The sequence below is a fragment of the Lupinus angustifolius genome, chromosome LG15 (assembly GCF_001865875.1).
Source record: "Lupinus angustifolius cultivar Tanjil chromosome LG15, LupAngTanjil_v1.0, whole genome shotgun sequence".
In the NCBI taxonomy this organism is placed as follows: domain Eukaryota; kingdom Viridiplantae; phylum Streptophyta; class Magnoliopsida; order Fabales; family Fabaceae; genus Lupinus; species Lupinus angustifolius.
The window spans coordinates 2,813,309-2,841,272 of record NC_032023.1 but is presented as its reverse complement, the minus strand read 5'-3'; the positions used below and the strand labels follow the sequence as shown (position 1 = coordinate 2,841,272).

The 27,964-nt window shown below is 33.2% G+C and overlaps 2 protein-coding genes across 3 annotated transcripts; both read left to right on the top strand.

Annotated features, from left to right (window-relative positions):
- LOC109328343 (protein NUCLEAR FUSION DEFECTIVE 4-like) lies at positions 34 to 17,909 on the top strand. Of its 2 annotated transcripts, none has more exons than XM_019561763.1 (4): positions 34 to 40; positions 14,064 to 14,419; positions 15,636 to 16,540; positions 17,048 to 17,909. In XM_019561763.1, the coding sequence occupies exons 2-4, from the start codon at positions 14,093 to 14,095 to the stop codon at positions 17,529 to 17,531; spliced, it is 1,716 nt and encodes a 571-aa protein (XP_019417308.1). In that variant the 5' UTR covers positions 34 to 40; positions 14,064 to 14,092; the 3' UTR covers positions 17,532 to 17,909. The 2 variants fall into 2 exon arrangements, with proteins under 2 accessions (XP_019417308.1, XP_019417309.1); XM_019561764.1 differs by lacking the exon at positions 34 to 40 and having other exon boundaries at positions 14,028 to 14,419; positions 17,048 to 17,536; positions 17,640 to 17,909.
- On the top strand, positions 26,360 to 27,229 carry LOC109328139. The gene has a single exon (XM_019561445.1). It carries the CDS (start codon positions 26,384 to 26,386, stop codon positions 27,140 to 27,142), a length of 759 nt encoding a protein of 252 aa, XP_019416990.1. The 5' UTR covers positions 26,360 to 26,383; the 3' UTR covers positions 27,143 to 27,229.

The following is a 27,964-nucleotide window of genomic DNA, read 5'->3' as shown; positions in this document are numbered from 1 at the left end:
ATTCAAATTGATGCACCCTAATTGAGGTAGAAAGAGGGAAGTACAACACTTATTCTAGGTGTCACTTCTAGAGTTTTTCGTTTTCTTCTTTGATGATATTTATGTGAGGATGTTAAAATGAACAAATGGTAGCTTGAATTGTTTTATACAGTCAAACCAACAATTTTATTGTGTTATTTGCGTAGTTTGTAACAATTTTGAATAACACGAGATAATCTTTACTGACTTAGTCACGGCTAGGTCGCTCTCTTTAAGACGTTTCATGGTACTGCTAAAATTGTGCAAGCAGACTATCAATCATGTCATCCCCAGGATAAAACAGCTCAATTATTTGTTTATACGATTTCTTACTGCACTGTAAGAATCATTCTCGAATACACCCACAATACTGACTACTAGTGTCACTTCTCGAATTCCCACTTTGGCTGTCTGTGCCAATTCTTAAGTGTCATGGAAAGAAAGGGGGAGAAGGTTGCCGGAAATGTATCGGCGGAGTATTAGGGGAGAAAGAAAAGTTGAGAGGAAACGCCTTCAACTTGAGGTGCAAGTTCTAATGAGGGGAGGATGCCTCTATTCATAGCGTGAGGCCTCTAACGGATCCCTCATCCGACAGTCCAAAACGATGGTCAAATCTCAAATGGTCACATGATCTGACGGTTGGATACATTCTCCACGCGGATCATCTGAGATCTTCTCCTCCCACTCTTCAACCATGTAGACTAAGTCTCACACGTGTGACATGCATGTGTTGGGAGGGGTTTAAAAAGAATGTTTATTTAAAAATTAAATAAATATTTATTTAAAAAGAATGTTGGGCCTAAGCCCAAGTCCAAGCTCGACCCGAACACGAACCGAGCCGAGTCGGCCAGACAGTGGCAGAGGAGGAGGTGGTGGTGGTGCACGCGCGTGTGTATGGAGGAGTTTTGTTTATGTGAGTCCTCACTCACCTACAAAACTCATTGTACCCCTTGAGGCACACCCCAATGATGAAACTTAAGGCTTATAAAGCTTTCAAACTTCCTTCCTCCAAGCAAATTGTGGGTCTAGTGAATTTTCATTTCACAAACTCAAAAGTTACCATAAATGACATCATTAATGTGCATTAAAATCACTTCAAAAACTCATCATTTTCAACAATCTCCCACTTGAAATTAAAAAACGATTTCTGGGAATTTATGTGGTCTCAATAAGATTGTGCATAAACAAATGTGTCATACGACTTAAACCTTCGTATAGTGAACGCTATCCAGCATTTTCAAAGGTGTATTCTGTAAAGGTCATGCATTTTCAAAGGTGTATTTTGTAAATCTCATGCGTTAAAGGTCATGTACGTCTATCTAGTATATTGAACGCTCTAGAAATTTATGCCCCAAAATTTCATAGGAATCAGCCCCCACTTCCACATTCACATATGAGAGTCTATCAAGAGTACTCCTGTAGCCTAGGTACTCCACTCCAATTGGAGTATAGATCTCATTAAGAGTTTAACTCATCCTTATATATATTGTAGGAATCATGCTTCTCATAATTTTATAGCATGTTCATTCTCATATCACTTCACAACTTGTTATTACATATTGAACCTATTTCTGGGGATCTCCAGCCAGTTAGGTCGGGTTACCATCATGAGTGATCCTCGTTCTAACGGCAATAGTCCCATACTCTTAGAAGTATTATAGAATTTTTCTCTAGCTAGTCCTTTCGTCAAAGGATCTTCTAAGTTATTCTCAATGCGTACATGATTTACTCTAACAGCACATGTAGAGAGTAACTCTCTAATGGTGTTGTGCTTACGATGAACTTGTCATTTCTTACCGTTATAAAAGCGGTTCTCAATTTTTGCAATAGCTGCGATACTATCACAATGGATCAACACAACTGAAATTGGTTTTTCCCATAGGGGAACCTTTGCAAGCAAACTTCTCAACCAACTTGCTTCTTCACTAGTTGTTGTTAGTGCTATCATCTCAGCTTCCATAGTGGTTTGATCCAAAATAGTTTGTTTCTTTGACTTCCAAGAAACAGCCCCACCAGCTATGCTAAATATATAGCCATTGGTTGCTTTGGAATCATTTTTCTTAAGGTATCTCATTACCCTTTCTATAGCATACCAATGCTCCATACTAGGTCTACTGGTAAACCTGTATAATAATCCCACATCATAGGCAATGTCGGTCAAGTGCAATCAGTGGCATACCGAAGGCCGCCAATGATGCTAGCATACTCAGCTTGTCTTACACCTTCACTAGTGTTCTTAAAAAGTTTTACACTTGGATCATATGGTGTGCTAGCAGGTTTACAGTCAAAATATTTATATTTCTTTAGGATCTTTTCCACATAGTGAGATTGATCCAAAGAAATTCCTTCTTTTGACCTAGTAATTTTGATACCAAGGATTACACTTGTCTCTCCAAGGTCTTTCATATCAAAGTTGTTACTCAATAATGATTTCACATTATTCACAACATGAATGTTGGAACCAAATTTGAGTAGGTCGTCCACATAGACACATATGATAGTGTAAATGTCATTTTCTGATTTGTAATAAATGCATTTGTTACTTTCATTCACCTAAAACTCATTCGAGACCATTAAGTCGTTAAATTTTTCATGCCACTATTTAGGTGCATGTTTAAGACCATACAACGACTTATTTAACTTGCAGACCTTATTTTCTTGCACATGTATTATAAAACATTCAGGTTGTTCCATTTAGATTTCTTCTTCCAAATCACCATTTAAAAATGCAGACTTAACATCAATTTGATGTACTAATAAATTATGTATCACATCAATCGATATTAGTACTCTAATGGATGTTATTCTAGTAACAGGTGAAAATGTGTCGAAGAAATCTATATTTTCTCTTTGCCTGAAACCCTTAGCTACAAGGCAAGCCTTGTATTTATCCACCGTGCCATCATGTTTCAGTTTCTTTTTCAATATCCACTTACAACCAATAGGTTTGCAGCCAGAAGGTAAGTCAGCTAAATGCCAGCTCTTGTTAGACTCTAGAGAATCCATCGCATCATTTATGGCTTCTTGCCACAAATCAATATCCAAAGAAGTCAAAGCTTCTTGGAGTGTTGATGGATCATCTTCCAATGTATAAACCATATAATCAGATCCATACTCTCTAGCAGTCCTTACTCTCTTACTTTCTCTAGGTTCTATTTCTAACACATCGTTATTATGATTACTGCTAATCACAAGTATGTGACTAGTTATTGTGCCCCCACTATTCCCTAATGTAAAAGGGAATTTTATTTCATTGAAGTCAGCATCGTTAGACTTAATGATCACTTTTGCGTTAATTTCATAAAACATGTATCCCTTGTTGTTTACAACATACTCAATGAATATACATTATAGGCTTTACTTGCGAGTTTAACTCTCTTGGGGTCTAGTATCCGGACATAAGTCAGACAACCTCAAGTACTCAAATAAGACAAGTTTGGTTATCTATTCTTAATAATTTCATATGGGGAAATTTTGCTTTTAGTCTTTGGGATTCTATTTAGCACATAACATAAAGTTAATAAAATTTCACCCTACCAAGAGGGTGTTACACCAGAACTTAACATAATAGCTACAACTAATTCAGTTAAAGTTCTATTCTTTCTTTCAGCTTTACCATTCCTTTCAGGTAAAAATGGTGCAGTTGTTTCATGAATAATGCCATTTAATTTATAAAAATTATTAAACATGTTAGAGTCATACTCAGTGCCTCTATCGCTTCTGAGTTTCTTTATTTTCTTGTTCATTTGATTTTCAATTTCAATTACATATAACTTAAACATGTCAAATGCTTCACTTTTATTTTTCATAATATATACATAAGTAAAATCAGAACAATCATCAATAAAAGTGATAAAGTAACGTTTCCAATTTCTAGTTAACGTTCCATCTAATTCACATATATCTGAGTGTATTAAATCTAAAGACTCATATTCTCGATTAACTGATTTATGTGGTCTTTTTGTAATTTTTGCTTTACTGCATGATTCACAAATTTCAAAATCATTTTTAGATAACTTTGGAATTAAACCTAAGCTACTCAAATTTGAAATTGCACGTTTATTAATATGACAAAGTCTAGAATATCTAATATTAAAATCACACAACATGTAAACAGAATCAGAAATTTTATTAATAGAAACATCAACATTTAATTTAAAAATGTCATTAGTGACGTACCCTTTCCTATGGTCTGGGTAAAACCAGCCTTATTAAGAAAAAAACCAGAAACTAGATTCTTCCTCATCTCTAGAGTGTGCATCACATATTTGAGAATCAGAGTCTTCCCATATGTAAACTTCAGTTCCAATTAACCAGTTCCAGCAACAATAGTGGTGTGGGAGTCACCCAACAACACCTTCTTATCATCAGTATCTGTGTATGTTTTGAACATAGCACGGTCATAGTAGATATGGTGGGATACGCCAGTATCTACCCACCACCCATCAGTTCCTCCAACCATAGTGACCTCAGATAATACAATCACAAATGGTTCATAAACCATGTTGGCCTGTGGAGGACGATCCATAGGTTTATTTCTGCACTTGCATGCCATATGACTAGGCTTCCCACATTTGAAGCATATGAACAGGTTGTCAGAGTCATTCTTAGCAGGTGACTTAGCATATTGGACCTTTTGGAGGTTCCAATTCTTATTTCGACTGATATTCTTAGCCATATTCTCACTACGGTTCTGATTCTTGAAGTTAGTGCCATAAGGCTTCAGAACCATTCCTGAGAATTTCTTCTTAGTGCTATTGTTAGAAACAATCAGCACCCCATCTTTCTAATCTTGCTTATGAGCCTCTTCTTCAATATGAAGACGAGTGATCAGATATTCCAAAGAGATTTTTTTGGTATTATGTCTCAGAAGGTTTTTGAAGTCCTTCCAACTATGAGGCAACTTGTCAATTATGGCAGCCACATGAAATTGCTCATCTAGGGGCATACCCTCATAAATGATCTCATGAGCAATTTTTTGAATCTCGTGGGACTGAGACTCTACTAATTTATCATCAGTCATCTGATACTTGAGGTAGCGGCTAACAACATATTTCTTAGTCTCAGTTTTCTTAATATTATATTTTTTCTCAAGTGCATACCAAATTAATTTGGCAGACTTGTATGTGTTGTAGTATCCATTTCTTCTTTTTAAGCCTCATTTGACACCATTGGATATCAGTTTTCAGAACATGGGCAACCTTTCTCATAGTGAGGAAAAATTCCATCTTATGTTGTCAACGTTTGAAATTTGTCCCGTCAACCCGAAAAGGCTTGTTCAGGTCATAGTTGTTCGGTCCAGTAATATTATCTATGAATGTCATTACAGTCGAAACGTCTTAAAATTGTTGTTTGCGTAGCTCGCAACAATTTTGAATAGCACGAGATAATCTTTACTGGCTGAGTCAAGACCAGGTCGTTCTCTCTAAGACGTTTCGTGGTATTACTAAAATTGTACAAGCAGACTATCAACCACGCCGTCCCCATGATAAAACAGTTCAGTTCTCTATTTATACGATTTCTTACTGCAGTATAAGAATCATTCTCGAATACACCTACAATACTAACTACTAGCGTCAGTTCTCGAATTCTCATAGTATGGCTACTTGTGTCAATTCTTTATCCACAATACTGACTACCAATGTCAGTTCTCGAAATCTCACTTTGGCTGCTTGTGCCAATTCTTAAGTGTCACAAAAAGAAAGGGGAAGAAGATTGCCGAAAATGTATTGGCGGATTATTAGGGGGAGAAAGAAAAGTTGAGAGGAAACGCCTTCAACTTGAGGTGTGAGTTCTAATGAGGGGATGAAGCTCTATTTATAACGTGAGGCATGCGTGTGTTGGGAGGGTTTTAAAAAGAATGTTTATTTAAAAATTAAATAAATGTTTATTTAAAAAGAATGTTGGGCCCAAGCCCGACACGAACACGAGTCGGCCGGCCGGCGGAGGTGGTGTTGGTGCGCGCGCGTGTGTGGAAGGGTTTTGTAGGTGGGTGAACCTCTCACTCACCCGCAAAACCCATTGTACCCCTTGAGACACACCCCAACGATGAAACTTAAGACTTATAAAGTCTTCAAACTTCCATCCTCCAAGTAATGTGAACCTAGTGAGTTTTTTCATTTCACAAACTCAAAAGTCATCATAAATAACCTCATTAATGTACATTAAAATCACTTCAAAAACTCATCATTTTCAACAAATTCAACATATTGTTTTAAATATTAAAGAAGAGATTAAGAGGGTTTTGAACTAGTTTTTTCATGAACTATACTAACTCTTCAAAATTTAATTATATCTTTTTGGACGATGTAGGCATCATAATTTCTCTAGTGATATATGGTTTAAGCATCATAAATCTTTAAGGCACAATATTCTCCCCCTTCATAAAATTGTGAGACATAAAATGTGAGTTTCCCATTATAAAGTGTACACCTAGATTTTAAACTTTTATAACTACATAATTTCATGATATTTGTTACTAATAAGATATTGGTTTAATGGTTTAAGGATCTCTAAAATAATTAAAAGGTTAATAATTCAATTCTAAATAGTAACATTTATTATGAATGACAGACACGATTTTGAAAGAGATTAGTTCCTTAAGAGTGAAAAAATATAGTGGTGGTACATAAAGAAGTCATCTTTTGCTAAAATCTGCCTAAAATCTGCCTATAAAAGATATTCCTTATGATATAGAATAGATCTAAAGCAAAACATTACTGACAATCTAACGTTACAAAAGTAAATAGTACATCACTAAACCACAAATCATATACGAATTGAATCTAGTGCCTTCTTTGTAAGTATATCATGTTACGTGTCGTGTTTTTGTTTCCATCCGAAATGCTAATTATTTATTAACATATGCTGCACTTAAAATCACGTTTTATGCTTCAGAGACCCGATCTAACTTTATCCGAGAATTTGTTCTTTGCTTACAATCTCGCAACTCTCCTTTATCTTCAATGTATTTGATGCCAAACAAACCTAACTTTATTTTATCTATTTCTTTATGTATACTATATGATGGAACATACCCCACATAATGGGACGAGAAAAGAGTGTATGATTCTTAAACCACTTAATTTGTTAGGCTTACATAAATTTCAACTATTCCTGGTTATATAATTATCGCCCGATTCAATTGGAAAATGGATGAACTATCCCTATAATGATTAAATATATTGATCATATTAAATATACAATTAAATTGTCAAAACCATGTTGTACCGGTTTGCACATGAGAGAATTTTATATTTTTAAAATGAGACATCAAGGATTGGAAACTTAAATTTTATAGATTTTCCTCATCATCGGAACTTATGATATATAGAGTGCCAAACTTTATAGGATAAAAGATGTATTCTATATGGGCCGATCCTTCTTTCGTGTCATGTGTGTGACTACACCAAGTGGATTGTTAGTGAATTAAAGACTTTTATTTGAGTTGAGAAGTGCAGTTACACCTTGTTTTAAAAGAGTCCTTAAATATATGTTTGCGATTTGAGTTTTGGAGGGGAATGAATAATGAAAATGTAAGGCTTCTGAATCATCATAACAATATATTTTATGGTTCTCAAACATTCTTTTTTCATCTTTTTCCCTCCAACATTTAATTCGCAGATAGTTCCTAAAATCTCGCCTCCCATGTCATTTCTATTAACAGTCTAATAGAACTTAATCTAATTAAGTCATTCTCAGGCAGCTTATGATTGTAGCTCAATACAGGGGAAAATAAGAATCTTAGCACACTTGATATTATCAAACAAATGCAACCTTGATTTATCAGTGCCTAAATTCAAAGAAATACAATTTTATAAACCAGTTTCAGCCTCACCAAACCTTGTTAAGGAACCTGATAATTAAATAAAATGAGTACCACGGATCACGACTTAAACTTATAACTAAAGCCACATTTTCATCCCTAAAGAAGAAAGGAAAACATAAAATAGAGGAATACTCAATAAAAATATTTTAACCAATATAATTTATTTATTTTATTATATTTCAAACAAATTTTTTTTGTTATATATAAAAAAAAAGATGCAACCAATTGATAACCACTTTTATTGGGTGTTTAATCCAATCTATTATACATTTCTTAAAAAATAAAGGGATAAATATAACTTCTTCCTCCCAAATTTAAAACAACTACAACACTTCTATTTTTATTTTATTATTTCTATTTCGAAATAATTTAATATTAAATAATAAAATAGTGTTTATCCAATTTGTTTTCTTATGAAATAAAGGTACAAGTATTAACCTTTCCCTCCTAATTTTAAAAACCAACTACAAGCCGTTCTCTATTTATAATTTTTTTATTTTCGAATTTAATAAATATATTTCTTTTGAAAAGTTATTATTTGTTAAAAAATAGTTTTAGATTTTTTTAGGCTGAACAAAGCTCGATGTCAACAATAGTTAAATCAATTATACTTATTATTTTATAATATTAAATATAATAATATGTTGAAATATAAATAAGTTATGAGTTTAGTTTTACACCTACTGTGATATAGCTTGTTTTTTTTTTATAATTGAAATTGTTTTTTTAACCAGTGTCTTAAGCACCTAGCATGATAAAAACAAAAAATAAAATAAAATAAGTCATAGTTACTATTAATGATTTGTTTATAAGTCATAGTTCACTTCTTATGGTGGAGGAAGATTTGTAAGCTGATTTGATTATCCATTCTGTCATAAAAAAACACATATAAAATATATTATTTTACATACTATTTATTATATTTTCTTAACGTATATAATTTTTTCCTAAATATTCATTAATTTGTTCCACTAAGACAGAAATAAGAAAGGGGAAAACGTGAAATTATATAAATTATTCACATACTTATACAAATAACCTCTAATTTATCATCTATCTTTTCTTATACTTATATAAATCACCCGTAATTTATATACATATATAAAACAAATTTAAACAAACTTTTTCATCTATCATTATATGTAATTTTTTAAACAAAAATATATAATGAATGTGAGTAAGTTAATAAAAAATACAATATAATATGGAGACAAATTTAAATAGTATAAGTGTCAATATCTTTTTATTATTTTTGATTCGTTACAAAATAAATCATCACTACTAAGGAGATGTTGTTTAAATCATTCTTATATTATTCTGTAATGAACTAAAAATAATGATGAGACATTGACTTTTGTACAATTTGGACATGTCCGTACAATATATCTTATTTTGTTTCACTTAATTATATTCATCATCTTTTTGTTTAAAAAATTATATTTATACCTCTTGTGAGGGTTAAAGGTGTCAAATGGGTCAGTCCGCCAAAGTCCAAAAATCTATAAGCCTTGAGTATCATATTATGTACTTTTTATTGATCTGGACTTTTTAGCATGGACCGATCGAGCTTTATTAAAACCATGCTCAGATCGAGCTTACCCGGATGGGTTCGGGCTACCCATTTCTTATATTTTTAATCGTTTTTGGGACCTTTGGTTTGGTAATAAGTCATATGTGAAAATTATTTAACAAAATAACTTATAATAAAAATAGATAATAAATATTGTGTTATGGACTTTGAAGTTTGAATAAGAAAATAAAGTAATATCTAAAACAAATATTTAGAATTTACAATAATGTTAGAAAGTTAAACATTATATTATTTTTCCTATTTTTTAGGATATATTTTTAAGCATAATAACAAAAAAATGTATCTAATCAAATGAGAAGACATTAAACCATATAGATTCAATTTTTCCTTTCTTAATTGTGTATTTAATTATATTTAACTTCTACAATATAAAAGACAACATAATTGTTTATCATAGGTGTTAATGGATAAAGAAAATAACACACAAGATTTAATGTGGAAAAAATCCTCAGTGTGAGAGGAAAAAAACCACGGGCGATCAAGAGCAAAATTCCACTATGTAAAAAAGAAGAGTACAAGAAATCCTCTTATAATGATGAGGACAAATGACAATATTTTTTCTCACAAATACTCTCTCAAATGGAACAAGAATTCTCACCAAGAATGCACTCACAATATATGTGTAAATGAAAGAGATGTTGTGTGTTGTGAAGATGATTTTGAAGCTCTCTATATGTGTCCTTTTATAGGCAAGCAAAGTCTTGGTATCTTGGATTCCAAGCATTGGATGCTTGAAAACAAAGCCATAAAAGTGACATAAAATGCCCTTAAAGAGAGCCATAAAATAGTCATAAAATTCTTTTAAGGCATAGTAACGAGAGGCATCTAACAATAGGTAACTTCACACAACCAAATTTAACATAATAGTTCACATGAAAGTGTTGATAAAAAACATACAAGGGATTTTCAAACAAAATGTAAAAAATAATGATCATATATTATGATGATGATTATACTTTGACATATAGAGTTCATTTGAACTTGAGCTATCCTACTAATACTATAAGTCAAAGTGATATTATTTTTTGATATTGCCCAAAATTTTATATAAAAAAGTGAAGTTACAAATTATATTATCTTAAGGAGTAAAAGTCCCAAAGAAATAAGAGATTTGATAAATGGGTTAAGTTAAAAATCATATATTTTTTTAGTAAAAAGGAAATTATAAAACCACAAAAGCTAAGACAAGGAAGATAAGTCCATGTCCAAAAGATGTTGAAATCTAGGCGGGGCTAAGTGCCAAATCTTGAACGTGTATGAAGAATGTGACCCCAAGTTTGGCCATAAAATCTGCACCATATTAGCCTCTCTAAGAACAAACATTAACTTAACAATCTAGTCATGAGTAATCTAAGCATGGATATTACAGACAACACTCAAAATACTATGAATACGAATTTGAGACCTTTCTGAAATAAGTTGAATAGCCTCTAGACAATCACATTCCAGGATAACATTTTTCAGACCCAAGTTCCAGGCAAATTGAAAACTCTGCTCCATAGTCAACAGCTCTGCTAAAATAGGAGTTCCAACTCCAAAATTGACAGAAAATTCATAAAGTCATCGACTTAAGTGATTACGAGCAACATTGTCTCCTCATATAACATTTGATTTGACAAGCGTCCAGATAACACCAATGTGTCAATGGACTCCTCGGAGAGAGTTCCATGCCCCAGATGACGTCACTTCCAATAATCATGATAGATATTGCGGATAACCAAATTAATGTCCTAAATAGTGTCACCAAATATGATGTTATTTCTCCATCTCAAAATCCACCAAACACCAGCCAAAAAATTCATACCATTGATATGTTTGGTGTTTTCTACCAACCAGTCTTGAAAAGATTGAGTAACCCAAAATGAAGAGTTATACCAACCAAGTCTTGACTATAAAGAGGAAGACTCGTGACAATCCTGAAAAATATGCATAAGATTCTCAACACCAACACCACATCTCAAACAACTAGAATCTGTTGCCATATTTCTCTTAAACCAAAGCTCATTCGAAGGCAAAGCATTATGAATTCCAAGCCAACATATTAGCTTTATCTTTTCTAGTACACTGAGACGCCAAACCCATTTCCACATATCCAGCTGAGAAACACCCTAATCCACAAAAGATTAAAGCCAACAATAATCTGAATTCGCTATATAATTACCTGATACATGTCCATCCCAAATCCAACCAATATCATCTTGTTGCGTGCCAGGAAAGTATTGTTAAAATCCTAGTTAGCTTCATTCTAAAGATCTCTTATCTGAGGCTAAGTATTTGAACTATTGACATAGTTGACATAATTTCAAAGCTTGTCCAATATTCATACCAAAAGGACTAGTCCCCATTTCCAAATGATATGTGAAATCTTCCTCTGTCTTATGGGTAGCTTTCACAATGCTCTTCCAAGTATAAGACACGATCGCTTTACGTGGAGCAAACAACAAGGAATTATCTCCAAGGTACTTATTTGAAAGGACTCTACACCACAATTTGTCTTTACGACTAATCATATTCCATCTAACCTTGCCTAGAAGAGAAATATTTTTCGTTCTTGCATTCCTTAAACCAAGCCTGCCATCATGCTTGTGATTAGTAAGAACATCATAGCTGACCAGATTAAGGCTTTCCTTATTTACATTGTCACCCCACAAAAAGTTTCTCGTCATCCTGTCAATATCATTATAGACATTCTGAGGAGGCCATATGACCTGCATAAAGTAGATAGGAATAGTGGAGATAACAGATTTAGTAAGACATAAATGCCTAGCATTGTTAAGGAGATCCAGCTTCCAAGTTTCCATTCACCTCTGGATTTTCTCCAAAATAGAATTAAAAGTAGTCGTGCTAACCTTGCCCTGAATGAGAGGAATCTCTAGATAATTACCAAGATTGTTAGAATAAATACTCATGAACTTGTTTTCCCTATGGTTTGTAACAAGTTTTGAGCACATGAACTTCGATTTTGCTTCATTAACTTTTAATCCTGAAGCCTGACAGAAATCCCTCAGAGTAGAAGACACCAACCTAACCTAAGAGACAGTCGCCTTGCAAAAAAGAAGAACATTATCAGCAAATAGGAGATGAGATATAGGAGGATCACTTTTAGAGAGCTTGATAGGATGTCATTCACCAAGCTCCACTTTTTGATTGATATAGAGAGACAACTTTTCAATGCAAAAAGCAAATAAATAGGGTGACATTGGATAGCCTTGACAAAGATCTATGTTCGGTTTAAAACCAGGAAGCCTATAATCATTCCATAGTAAAAACACTTCTCCAGAACGAATGCACCACATGATAAGACTATCTATTATTGTAGGAAACCCAAACTGAAGAAGAGTAAATTGAAGAAAATCCTAGTTGACTCTATTATAGGCTTTCTCAAGATCCACCTTAAACGTCATACCCATTCTTAGCCTTGGACTTATGTAAACGATGCATCACTTCTTAAGCCAAAATGATGTTATGAGTCGTACCTCTACCAGAGATGAAGCTACTCTATAAAGGCCCAACAAGATCATCCAGAAACGACTTCAAACGATTCACCAACACTTTAGTAATAATCTTATAGACCACATTGCAAATACTAATAGGTCTTAAATCCTTCAAGGTAATAGGATTATTAACCTTAGGAATGAGAACGATTAGAATCTCAGCAATTCGAGCATGAGAACAACCAAATTGAAAAGCATTAGAAACAAATTTCTAAATACCATCATCCAACATATTCTAATACTTCTTTAAAAAGATAGGTTGAAAGCTATCATGCCTCAAAGCTTTAAAAGTATGCATGCTCATGATAACTTTTGTAATTTCTTCCTTCACGACCGGGGCAATCAACACATCAATACCAGATCGAGACAAGACTGGAGTGTTAACCTGACATTGCTCAATGTGAACCCTAGTGTTCTCACAAAAACAACTTTTTAATATACTTAAGTGTTTCATCACCTAACAGCTCAGGATCCAAGCACCAAGTTCCATCATCTAAGAAGAGACCATGCATGTTATTTCTTTTCCGTCAAACAATAGTATGTGTATGAAAATTTAGTATTCTTGTCCCAAGAGACCATTAAATTTATAAGTTTGTTTGTATTGGATATAACAAGTATGTTAAAAAATTATGTATTAATATTAAATGATATATATATATATATATATATTAAATAGATGAAATATATTAAAATTTAAATAATTTTTTTAGTATTATGCGGGCTAGCCTACGGAAACCGACAACCCACTTAGGGTGAGTTTGAACTACAATTTAATATATATAAATTCTATATGGATTTTTTATTCCAAACTCATTTGGATAGCCCATTTTAATTCTTTAGGGAGGATAATCAATATAATATATGTATATAAATTGAAGCAAAAAGAGGTGAATATTTTGTATAATTTTACTAAAATTTATGGGATGTGAGTGTAATTCACTTTTAATAAATAAAAACAAATCACCGGCACATAAAAATGGTTGAGAATCAAATTGCAATATTTGATTAAAGAAAAATGCAATTAGGCAAATTGGTTTTAATAAAATAATTAGCTATTAAATATCTATCAAGCTCACTCACAATCACAAGTAACCAAAACCCAAAGAACACAAAAAACAGAGAATTTTCAGAGAGAGAGAGAGAGAAAGAAAGAAAGATCGAATGAAGTTGATTCTTAAAGAAGGTAGTAGACCACCATGGGTGAGTTTAGGAGCTGCTGTTTGGGTTCAAATTGCATCTGGAAACACTTTCACTTTCCCTCTTTATTCTCATTCTTTGAAATCTGTTCTTGGTTTCAATCAACGCCAAGTTACTCTTCTTGGTGTTGCTAATGATATTGGTGAAAATGTTGGTCTTCTTCCTGGTCTTGCTTGTAATAAATTCCCTCCTTGGGTTATTCTTTTCATTGGTTCTCTTGCTTCTTTTATTGGTTATGGTATTCTTTGGCTTGCTATTAGTGGCACTCTTCATTCACTTCCTTATATCTTGGTAACTTCTTTTTCTCTCTTCTTTTTCTTTATTTTTATTCAAAGTTTGTTACTTTATTGCCTTAATTCAAAATTTAATCATCTATCTCTCTCTGGGTGTGATCTAGTTTTTATGAACATTCCTTTTTTGATCTAGTTTTTATGAAGCTTGTTTTTGGGTAGTGTTATGGTTATCAAACATGGTCATAGTGTAGACTTGGTAGTTCACTGATTAATAAAAATTAATCCATGTTCCGATTGATTTACCTGTAAGAGTGCCTATATTCCATGTTCCGATTCGTATCCTTGACTAGTGAACTAGATTCTTTACCTGCATCTATTCATGCAAATGCAGGAACCCTTGTTTATTTTTTCACTATACCCAGGAGGCGAAGCAGTGGTGCTTGCTCAAGTGACACTGTTCTTCGGCGACATAGAGCTTTACTTCCAGACAACAACTTAGTGTTAAAATTATCACATTGTTGACCCATATCATATAGATTCAATATAGTTTCGTGTTGGTTGTCTGTCTAATACAACCTTAAGCTTTTATAGGGGCTTAGGACCTGCTATGTATAGCATCAAGCAATGTTACTTAACAATGTTACTCTTCCAAAAACAATGGACTTCAAACTACTTTTAACCAAAATCAAGGTTATCCAAGATCAAGTTTGCAAACACACTAAATCAAATTTTTTATTTTATTCAATTTGGGTTCCTTCTGTACATATTATCATTTGTTGTTCTCTAAATATCTAAATAAATCTTAAACTTAGCTTGATTCTTGATACAAGATCAAAGATCTCAAGATAACCACTCCTTTATCGGGATATAAATTTTTCACCTTACCAATACCTGAAATACATTTATAAACTAACACACAGGGGTAGAGGATAACCTTGTGTTGCAGTAGGAATGGTTATCCCAAAATTCTTAGAAGCCAAGATTCTCACATAAACTTGGCCCCCTTAAATAAAGTATTGTACTTCTTTGGTTTCCTCAATAAAAATCATCTAGTTTTGCCTCTGCATCGATGTACAGTTTTTCACTTGCATGGCTTGCTCTTCTTAGGTCCCCGTGCACCCAAAAAAGCAAGTAAAAGGGGATAGGAAGAGTTTCTTTCATAAACATTTTCCTTATTGCAGATGGGCCTTTGAAGAGTTTAATGCTGCATTTTCAATCCAAAATGATATGACTGAAAAGGCCTAATGACAATTTACTTGTGTATCATTTTGCAGCTATGGTTTGCACTGGTTATTGCTTCCAACAGTAGTGCATGGTTAACCACAGCAGTTCTTGTAACCAACATGAGAAATTTCCCTGTTAGTAGAGGCACAGTTGCAGGAATCCTTAAAGGGTATGGGGGGCTTAGTGCTGCAGTTTTTACTGAAATTTACAGCATAGTGCTTCATAATTCTTCTTCCAAGTTTCTGTTGCTCCTTGCCATCGGTATTCCTGTTATTTGCTTCAGTATGATGTTTCTTGTTAGGCCTTGTACCCCAGCTTCTGGTGATGACTCTACAGAAAAGTGGCATTTTCTATTTATCCAAGGTTCTAGCGTGATCTTGGGTTTATATCTTCTTGCAACTACAATATTTGGTAACATTGTTACATTTAGTGGCATAGTTTCCTATATTTTGGTGGCTGTGATGATTCTGCTTCTCATGGCTCCGCTTGCTGTCCCTATAAAGATGACACTGTTTCCTAGGAAAGCTTCAAGTTCAGACTCGCCTGAGCAACGAGTAGGATCTTCTGACTGTCTCACTCAACGAAAAGATGATAACACTGAGCCGCTGCTAGCATCTTCATCAGCAGCATCCCTTGGAAGTTTTTATGATCAGGATGATTCATCTGAGGTTGCTATGCTTCTTGCTTTGGGTGAGGGAGCCGTAAAGCAAAAGAAGAGAAGGCCTAAACGTGGGGAAGATTTCAAGTTTACTGAGGCTGTGATAAAAGCTGATTTCTGGCTTCTATTTTTGGTTTTCTTTGTCGGTGTTGGCACTGGGGTTACAGTTCTCAATAATCTAGCTCAAATAGGTATTGCACAAGGTGAGGAAGATACCACAACCTTACTGTCAATTTTCAGCTTTTGCAATTTTGTGGGTCGGCTCGGTGGAGGAGTTGTTTCAGAACATTTCGTCAGGTCAGTGACCTCTATATATGCCATTTAAATTTAAAGTATATACTCATATCAGTTAGAATCTGAAGAGATCAATCATAATGATTGACATACATAATAGATGTCGACAACTATTGCTAGACGAACATGGCACTTGAGCATTGCATGAAATTAATACATTTATTACCTTCTCATATTTAACTGAACCTTATTAATGAGGATATATTTGCTACTATCATTCAACTCCAGGACCTTAATGGTCCATTTGCGAGTTGAGATTTGGAAGGGAAGGGAGGGAAAGGGAAGGCTTTAGAGCCATCTCACAAGTATGTTTCATGTCTCAAAAATTCAACTTGCAAACAGATCCTAAATGAACTGGATGCAAACCAACACGACAATTTAGTTTGTCCTGGAACTGAATATTAGTAGTGTATTAGTGCGCCAAAGAACAACCAACTTTCTCTGCATTTAATTATTCCAATAGTTTTTAATAACTGAGAGTAATTACATCTCACTTTTTACGATTTTCAGGACAAAAACAATCCCAAGGACATTCTTGTTGACATGCACACAGACAATTATGCTCATTGTATACCTCATGTTTGCCTTTGCCATCAAGGGAACCCTTTATCCTTCAATTGCATTTCTTGGTGTCTGCTACGGAGTGCAAGTTTCTGTGATGCTCCCGACTGTTTCCGAGCTCTTTGGTTTGAAGCACTTTGGCATATTGAGCAACTTCATGTCATTGGGAAATCCACTTGGTGCAACCCTTTTCTCGGCTATGCTAGCAGGGAATATATATGATAGTGAGGCAGCAAAGCAGATAGGGCTCATTGATCCCAGTCTTTCCTGCCTGGGTCCAAGTTGCTTTAAGCTGACCTTTTTCATTCTATCCAGTGTGTGTGCTGTGGGAATCATCTTTAGCATTATCCTGACTTTGAGAATTAAGCCTGTTTACCAAATGCTTTATTCGGGAGGTTCTTTCAGGTTGCCTCAGACGTCTTCAAATCACTAGATAAGGTAAAGTTAAATAATGAATAAAGCAGAGCACTCCTTAGTTCTTTTCTGTACCAATAGTGATAGTGTTTCCACCTGATCTGCCATTGTTGTAATGCATATACAGCTGAGCATCAATCTATTAGGGGACCAAAAATTTGGGCACCGGCGCGAATGACTATCTGTTTATTAAAGTACGAAATTTTGGTATCTCACGTGTGCCTGTTTTGGTGTGCCTGTTAGGCTGATATCGATTATACTGCCTGGTAAGAAGTGAGAAAGGATGAACTATCTGATATGATCTGTATAATATGAGGATTGAAGTGAATTTTAATCTTTTAGATACTTTTGAAACTCACATGTTTCAGTATGAGATGGTACAATTTTTGTGCTTTTATCTGTATCATATACTAGTATTACTCCATTTTACTCCTCCTGAGTTTTCTTCTTCTACTATTGGTTCAATCCGGAGTCCAACAACTACTCAAAGTGTTAAGAGATCTTTATTCATTTAGCTCTTGAAAACATGTACATTTTTGTTTAAATCCCAGGGATCCTCTACTGAACAGAAACAATTCTGGTCTAGTTGTGTAGGGCCATAATAGGCGGCTTAAACTCGAGACCTCCGATTAACTCGGCTAACTGTCTAACTCCTTATCAGCTGATGACTACATTGTCTTCCTCCAAAATTCAAGGAAGAAGATCTTTAACATGCCTCAAAATGACTTAGTCACAACAACATGTGATAACTTTTAATATCTTCATTGGTAGTGTGTGCTTGGTAGATATGATCAGAGAAACATGATAGGATGAGTTGAGTTAGAAATGTACATGATATGATAGTTGCGGTTCCTTGTTCTAAGAAAATCCTTAGTACAACAAAATTAAAAATAAAATCTTTAACTAATTAGCATGAATAATACTAGAGAATAAAGTATATTCTGGTATGAGGAGCCACTAAAATCATGACATGTGTCAGATTTAATATTTTCTACAAAAATATTTCTAAAACTAAACAAAATTACTTGTTGGAAGAGATAAGTTATTTCCTGATATGGATATGTAAGATTTGTGGGGTTACCATATCATCCCTAAGAATCTAAATAGTGCTTTGTACATATCAAACCCACTTTATGGTAGCATAACAAGTTGAGCTTCAACAATAATACTATAAGACTGTTGTCTATGTTTTATTAGGATGAAGCATATATTTTGTCTTAAACTTTGTATTATTCAATGTATCTCTTGTTTCTTATTTGATTATAAAATGTAAAGTTTATATTTATTTAATTTATGTTTTATTTTTTCGACTAATAAAAAATAAATAATACATAAAGTGATACAAAGTTTGAAATGGTAGGCAGTTTTACTTCCATTTGCACTAAACAATGATGAAGATATGGAAAGACAGTTGTCAATTTAACTTTGGGCACTATTTCTTTAAAAAAAGTTCAATGCACCATAGCATAGATGGAGATGTCTTGCCTCATAAAACATTTACTTAATCTATAAGTCATTTCACATGGTTTTGCTTTCATTCTCAACAATCAATCAATCATGAATTTTAATGTAATTGATATCGTTTATATTTCTTTCCCTTTTTGATATTTTTAAATTTGAAAAATAACAAAGCACTCTTTTTGTTTTTTATAATTTAAAGATAACAAATAGTATAATGGGAGCTTAGAAATGTTAAGGATTTTTCTGCTTTTTGAGAAAATTAATGAAAAAAGAGTTAATTACACTGATACCCCATGAGTTTTAGTGAAATTACACAAATTATCCCTCACTTTTCTACAACTACACAAACCTCTCATAGTTTTTATACTTCTTTCATTACACTGACCACCTCTGTATGATAAACAAGTGTAATATTTTAAACAAAAAAATGTGATAGATGCAATTATGTTAAACAAAACGTGGTATATTGTGAGGAAAAATCCAAATAATATACAAATCAATGTATCTTTATTATGTTTGGTTATAAAATGCATTAACAATTCTAAAGAGATATTGTTTAAATTGCTCTTATACTATATCGTAACCAACCAAAAACAATAAAGAGGTATCAACTCATATATTATTTGGACTTGTCTCCACAATATACCATGTTTTGTTTAACTTAATTGCATTTATCACATTTTTTGTTTAAAATATTACACTTGTTTATCATACAGAGGTGGTCAGTATAATGAAAGAAGTATAAAAACAATAAAGTGAGGGATGATTTGTGTAATTTCACTAAAACTCAAAGAGTATCGGTGTAATTTACTCATGAAAAAATGATCCACGTTTAAGATGGATCTAGAAAAATGTATAAGGCATCATAGAAGAATGGAGAAGAAAGGAGAGGGGGAGAAACTAAGAGAGAAATTGTATTCCACTTCTTAGTAAATAGTTTACAACTGGTTTTATTGATAAGAAATTCTAAATCCGCTAAAAAATCATGTTATACGTCTTTCTTATTTTATTTTTAGAAATATTTATATAGAAAATGGTTTAACATTATACATATCATAATTTTAATAATGGGGCGATGTAATTTATCTTTTGATAAAATGAGATATTTTATTCCCTATTTTTATATGTTTCCTTATAAACTTTGCCGGGAATACCCAATGGCACAAAACCATGGCTAAGGTAAAAACAATGATATATCAATGTAAAGATGTAGTTCTTTTGATACATTGGACATTATTCAAATAACCTATTGACACTTTTTGATCTAATTCTAGGAACTGGTCTTGTCAAATAAAATATTTTACATGTTTGTATTCATATGATTATATTTTGAGATGCATCATATCCAAGTTCATATGATGATACTTCATAATATATATAAAGCATTTGCATTATCAATGCAAGAGAAAAGTAATAAGAAGATAAAGTACAAGTAAAGAGAATAAAGTTAGAAAGTTAATTTTAAGGGTTGTTTGGTACAAGAAAAGGGAGAGAAAAGAGAAAGAGATAACTTTTGTTATATCAAATTTTTGAAATGATTTTGAAGGGTAAACTTGTATTTTATAAATGCAATATTTGCAAAGATAAATAAAAAGTAGTGGAATCCACCAGATTTTTCTACCACTTTTTTATCTTTTTATTTTCTATTCAATCAAATATGAGGAAAAAAATGGAATTCTTTCATTTTTTATCTTTTTTCTTCTTAAAATCACACCAACCAAACAAAGACATAATCATATTGTGGGCCAATAACTTGTCATAAAATAAAACATTATAGAGGAGATACTAGACATGAGTCCTATTTATAGGAAACGCTAAATCCCGTAACATATCAAATAATAAAATATAATGGAAGTCATTTACTAAAAGATGCATACAAATATTTCATAACAATTAGACAATTTTTTCTGCATTTTAAGAAAGTTAATGGAGAAAGTGTGGATGAAAAGAATATTCACATTTATAAATGGACATACGTGCAAGGGTTAAAAAAATTATATAACTCCTTAATTAAAGGGGACAGGTAAGTATTTTTAGTAAGGCTTGTTGAAGATTCAAAGGTGGGTCATTTAGAGTTTTGATTTTGAGTGTAATATTTATGCATTGACAATATAAAGATTTATACATATTCAGTGTATCATTTACCATTTATTTATATTATTTTTATTTAAGAGTTAATGATAATTGAAAATAAATAATAAATAATATAATAATAGTGTAAAAACTTTCGTACAGATATCTTTTACGTTTGATTTTTATGATGGCAGTATGGTAGGTCACCAAATTGATTGGCCTTTAACAGTTTACTTTTTGTTTTGGCCCATGATGCCTCTAACCTAATTCACTCCCTATTTAGTTGGCTACTATCTCAATTAAACATAGTAGAGCATCATAAAGACTGCCACAAATCTTGATCCAAATTTTTGTTCAAGTACCCTTTTTGTTTTCTTATAAAATAAGATATGGGCTCTTATATTTTGTTCTTAAGTATATTTTTTTAAGCATCGTAGATTTGTTCTAACCTAACTATTCTATACATTGATCCAACTTTTCCCTAAAACTATCATAATTAATCTGCAAGGTGTATAAGCAAAATAAAGATTATCATCTCATATTAGTTTTCTATATCATTTCCCACTCTAGGTAAGGTAGTGAAAAATAAAACTTTTTTTGTTACAACGGAAATGATAAGCAGAAACTAAAATGCAAAAGATCAATCCAAGGCAAGAAGATGAGAACAATCAGCTGGAGCTGAAGACCAGAGCGAGAAATTGGTAGAAGAGTGAGACCCTCTTTTAGCCAAGTCGTTTGCTACCTTGTTAGTCTCTCTAACAACAAATCTAACCACCACGACCCAATCATGGGATAGCTAAGCACACACGTTAGAGACAACAGTGGAGATACTATTCTCGTGGATCTGAAAATTCTCATAGAGTATTTGGACAGCCTCAAGACAATCGCTCTCAAGAATGAGATTCTTCACACCCATATTCTAGGCCATTTTCAAACCCCCGATCCATAGTCAACAATTCAGCTGGGATAGGAGAACCTTCTCCAAAATTGATAGAGAACCCCAAAATCCACATACCTTTATGGTCACGAAGGACACCATCACCTCCCATGTCATTGGAAATACCAATGCAGTTGTCATGACATTAAGCTTTACCTGAACTTCCTCGGGGCAACACCAACGAATGAAGGAAGGATCATCATCCATAGTAGTGTTACCCCCTAAGTGAATCCAATCCTAGAAGTCATGATGAATGTAATCGGCAATAAGATGGATATCCCAAGGAATATCACCTAGAATGGAATTATTTCTCCATCTCCAGGCCCACCATACACCATCAAGAAAGAGAAGGCCATTATGACGATTATAGTTATCCAAAATCCAACAACGAAATGACTGAGTCACCTAGAAAGAAGGTGAAGTCCACCCAAGTCTAGATCATAAAAGCTTCGAATCAGGACAATCCCTGAAAATATGCATAAGATCCTCAATGTTAGCCTAGCATCTCAGACAAGAAGGATTTGTAGCCATATTCCTCTTGAAGCAAAGATCATCGTAGGGCAAGGCCTCATGAAACTCCAACCAAATCATAAACTTCAGCTTCTCAGGAACACAGAGATGCCAAACTGACCGCCAGACATCAGATAAGTTATTACTATCATCCTCGAAATACTTAAGCCACCAATACTGTGACTTAGCGAAATATAATCATGTTGCATGGTCATCCCAAAGCCAACCATCTTCATCAACCGAAGAACCTGGAGATATATTACTACAAATAAAATCTATCACCTCAACAAGCACGATAGGTTAAAGCCTACTAAAGTCCCAGTTACCTTTAATCCAAATAGCCTTCACTTGTAGTTGAGTATCAGATATGTGAACAAAGCTAACATAGTTGCATAAAGGACCAATACTTGTCCAATTAAAGTACTAAAGGGATTGCTCCCCCATTACCCAGATGAAGAGAGAAACCATTCCTAAGCTCAACGGAGGCCTTTATCATACTCCGCCAAATATAAGAAACTGATGTGCGAATAGGAGAAAACAACATAGACCCCTCTCCCAAATACTTGTCCTTTAGTACTGTACACCACATCTTGTCATTGTTAGTTAACAAGTTCCAACAAAGCTTTCCCATAAGAGAGATATTAGAAGCTCTAGAATCCTGAAGACAAATACCTTTTTTGTGTGCCTAGTAAGCACATCCCAACTCACCAAATTAAGACTCGTGATGTTGGCATCCCCACCCCAAACAAAGTTCCTAGTCATATTGTCAATACTTTTGCAAACATGTTGGGGTAGCCACATGACCTGCATGGTATAAACCAGAATAGAGGATATAATCGACTTAGCAAGACACAATTGACCAGCCTTGTTAAGAAGATTAGCCTTTCAAGTAGTCATGCGCGTTTGGATATTTTCCAAAATAGGATTGAAAACAGCTATACTTACCATCCCATGAATGAGAGGAATGCCCAAGTACTTCCCAAGATAACTAACCACTCTCACAGAGCATAATGACATGAAGTTGTTTTTTTTCCTATTAGTCACCATTATAGAACAAGTAAATTTCGATTTATCAATATTAACCTTCAAACCTCAAGCACTACAGAAATCCTTAAGAGTCGAAGACACCATCTGAACTTGGGCATTAGAAGCCTTACAAAAGAAAAGAACATCATATGCAAAGAAGAGGTGAGAGATACGCGGGCCACCCCAAGACAGAGTGATATAATTCCACTCATCCAACCCCACCTTCTAAGAGATAAGAAGGGATAATTTCTCCATGCAAAGAATAAACAAGTATGATGACATTGGATCCCCTTGGCGAAGTCCCCAAGCTGGCTTAAACCCCTCAAGTCTAGACCCATTCCATAAAAGCGACATATCCCCCGATCGAACACACCACATGATAAGACTGACTGTAATAATTGGCAAGCCAAACTGCAAGAGAGTATCCTGGAGAAAATCGCAGTTCACCATATCATACACCTTCTCCAGATCCACCTTGAAAGCCATGAGACCCGCCTTGGTTTTGGACTTATGAATATGACGCATAACCTCTTGAGCCAAAATAATATTATTAGTGGTGCCTCTTCTAGGAATGAAACTACTTTGAAGAGGACCCACTAATTCATCCAAAAAAGGATGCAACCTATGAACCAGAACCTTATTGATAAGCTTGTAGATCACATTGCAAAGACTGATTGGGCGAAGATCTTTCTAAGAAGTAGGATTAGTGATCTTGGGAATAAGAACAAGAAAAGTCTTCACAATGTGAGAATCCGAAAACCCATACTTGAAAGCATCAGAAGCAAGTCTCCAAATATCATCACCCATCAACTGCCAATCCTTTTTGAAAAAAATTGGTTGGAAACCATCCAGACAAGGAGCCTTAAAGGACTGCATACTCATAACAGCATGGGACACCTCTTCCTTGTTAGTTAGTATATTGGAAAGTGTTATCATTACCACACTGGTTATCAAACCAATTATTGGACATGTGGTTCAATCGGCGATTTATCAATTAAATTGTATATCAACAAAATTAGATATACATAGATATTATATAGTCATTATGCTAAAAAATTAATAAGGAATATAATAAATATTTTTATATACATCATTTATTAAAATAAATGTGAGATTTAGTGGTATATTATATTTTATAAGTATCAACAAATGTAACGTTTATATATTTAATCATTAGAACTTTGGTAAAAGTTAAGTTACTTTTATAAAAAAAAATGAAATTTTAAATTAAAATCGACCAATATAATTATATGATCGGTATAATTGTATGGTAAACAATTTTCCATTTTAAGGGCTACCGGTAGCATTGTATGGTACCATGCGGTTTTCATAACCATCATATTAGATGATAAGTTAATGATCACATCGTGTAATTAAAGATCAACTTGTTAATCATTATATATATACATTATTAATCACAAATTTATGTATGATTAAGCAAGTATAAATATTGGGGTGAAATTAGTAAGATTGTTGGGATTGTAAGCAAAAAATATTACAAATTCTTGGTTGTGAGTATGTCATTCATCACTTATGCTCAACTACCGTCCAAGTTCCATTAAAAGGAAGGTTAATAATCAATTTACACGTTCTTTTCTGTGCTGCTATTTATTTAAAACAATAACTTGCAAATTTATTGTGAATAATAACGTATATGTATTGGCTAATTAAATGGACAATAAGTAGTTAAACCTATCAGTACACACTTGCTTTTTATGAAAAGTGTTATTATTTTTTTTGGTTTATCATATGCATCATTGCACTTGAGGTAATTTTATCCGAGCCGGAAACCTTCATAGATATGTTGGGCTAACTCTCTTAATAAATATATTTTTTCATCCATAAGACTTAAACTCGAGGTTTTGCTTAAAAAAAACATCCACTTGCATGAAAAGTGTTATTTGAATAGTTCTTTACAAATTTGGATAACTTTGTGATTTATAAGTATTTTGCTTTATGAATAGTAAAATTATTTAAGTTATTGGGAATAAATGTTTAGGATCCTACCACGTTCAAATGCAGAATGAACATTGTATAAGAATTCAACAAATAAAATTTCCATATTAGAAATTTTAACTTCAAAAATAACAAAATATATGTGAATCATTTTTGTACAAATTTTATTGGTTAGATCCTTAAGCAATGCAACTCTCATACTTGGGGATTGACAAACATATACTTGCATGCATTGGTGGCTACCTCCAAAATATCTTGTAATTGGTACCGACCATAATAATTTATACTAGATGATAATAAATATTATGATACATGTTATGTGGTTACTTATATTTTCATAAATTGTTTTTTATAAATTATATATAATTTTTTATTACTTTCATATTCTACCTAATTCATTTTATTTTATATTAAATTTTAGTAATGAAGCAATGACAAGTTTATTATGTGTATGATGTAATAATTACTTTTCTTTATACATTAATTATTATAAATTATATAAGAATATAATTAAACTTAAAAACTCCTATTTTTAAATTATGGATTGGGTCAAGTGGCTGCAAACTACAATATTATTGGCGCAACCATATCATACTATAATATATCTATACTGGATTACAATATAATTTTGTCATACTGAATTTGAATCATATTAAATTTAAAAATATTTATTTGATCATCATAAATCATAGTACAATTGTTAACAATGATAACAAGTTGTTATCATTGAAGGAAATAAGGAAGCTATGCAACTGTGTCTAAAACCAAATTAAATAGCCATTTACCCACCACATTTATACACAACCACTCAAGTCTTAAAGTATTCACCTCCCAAACTATACATTATAAATTAAATACCAAACCCAAACCTTAACAATAGAGAACCATCCCTTGTCTATCAATCAGCCATGGACTGGTTCTCCTGGCTATCCAGGACCACTCTAGAACCGTCCCTTGTCTACGAGTACGGCCTCGCCTTTTCGCGAAATGAACTTCAGTTAGAAGATGCTATCTACTTCAACCATGAGTTTCTTCAAAGCATGGGAATTTCAATTGCCAAACATAGGCTAGAGATTCTCAAACTTGCTACAAAAGAAGATGGACCAATAATGTTACTACGTACGAAAAAACTTTCTCTTGTCCTTAAAAAATGCCTAAGGAAGTGCATGAGCATGGTTTTTCGCGACGACGACAACGGAGAGGTAAAGGAGTACATGCCACAAGAGGCAAATTGGTATCAAGGGAAATGGAGAAGGGCATTGGTGAAAGGAGAAAAGGGCATGCAAAGAAGTAGAACTATAGCATTATCAGGACCTTTAGATGGAAGAATGCATGAGAAAATTATGAGCAACAAATTGTTGAAATTGTCTGGGCCTATTGATGGAAAGATGAATGAAAGAATGATGTATACAAATAGGAGTCCAAGGCCTATTGATGGAAGGTTTATGGGCACACCAAAGCATCCAACACTAGCTTCTGGTCCAATAGATTCAAGAGCAATGGTTCATAGTAGAAGTCCAAGGCTAATGAGGTCTTCAGATGAAAGGGGTGAGAGCCCAATGGGTTATAGTAATAGTCCATATAATAATAAGACCAAAGGTGATACTGATTATGATGATGAGTATGCTATGTGGCCTACACTGTTTGAAGATCTCAAACCTACTTAATCATTTTGTCCTTGTTTTTTTGGGTGTGTGCACTTGCTTGTTTTCTTCCTCTTTTTTTGGATAGTCAATGATATTTCCTTATCTTATAGATCCTATTGGATGTGTGGTTATGTCTTCCAACATGTGTTGCTCACATGAATCAGATCTTTAAACTTTATCTGTAAATCTAATGAAGGTTTTACATATCATATGAAACATGTTGTGTGCAATATTTTATCTCCTCATAGTTCTACTTCTATGTACATTGAACCACTTTTAGCATTTATTATGTACATAAATTCAATCATAATATCATCTCATATTAGCTGCTTTTCCAAATTGATATGGAATGTTTTTAAACAATATAAAAATAATAGGAATAAACAAACTTTTGCTATATATTACAAGCGTGAAGAAGTCTTTAGAATTAGGTAAAAGAAGTAAATGAGTTTAATAGCATATAATTGAATTGACTCATAAACGTAATGCCTTAAAGTTTTTGGTTAAGATGTGATGTCAAACTTATTTATATGTCTATTTCACTTAACCGATAAAAGAACACATTAACAAACTTAACCGATAAAAGAACACATTAACAAAGATATCTCATTCCTAACAAGAGATATTATAGCTAATAAACTCATGATGGAAGCATAGCCCAGTGCAACCCAAAATGGAAGAAATCCTAACAATATATGAACTTTAAGAAATAAGAGCATTTGTGCATTTAGGCGGTCACCACAGATTCTGTCCGATGTAAAATGAAAGACTAAAATAATTTATGTCCAAATATGTAAATATTTTCATGATAAACCAAATCCCACTTTTTCAAAGATCACCAAG

Bases quoted from the DNA above. Each gene is read 5' to 3' on its own strand.
- LOC109328139 (XM_019561445.1), top strand. From the start codon at position 26,384: ATGGACTGGTTCTCCTGGCTATCCAGGACCACTCTAGAACCGTCCCTT.
- LOC109328343 (XM_019561763.1), top strand. From the start codon at position 14,093: ATGAAGTTGATTCTTAAAGAAGGTAGTAGACCACCATGGGTGAGTTTA. The intron at 14,420-15,635 runs GTAACTTCTTTT...ATCATTTTGCAG, and splicing joins ATTCACTTCCTTATATCTTG to CTATGGTTTGCACTGGTTAT. The intron at 16,541-17,047 runs GTCAGTGACCTC...TACGATTTTCAG, and splicing joins GTTTCAGAACATTTCGTCAG to GACAAAAACAATCCCAAGGA.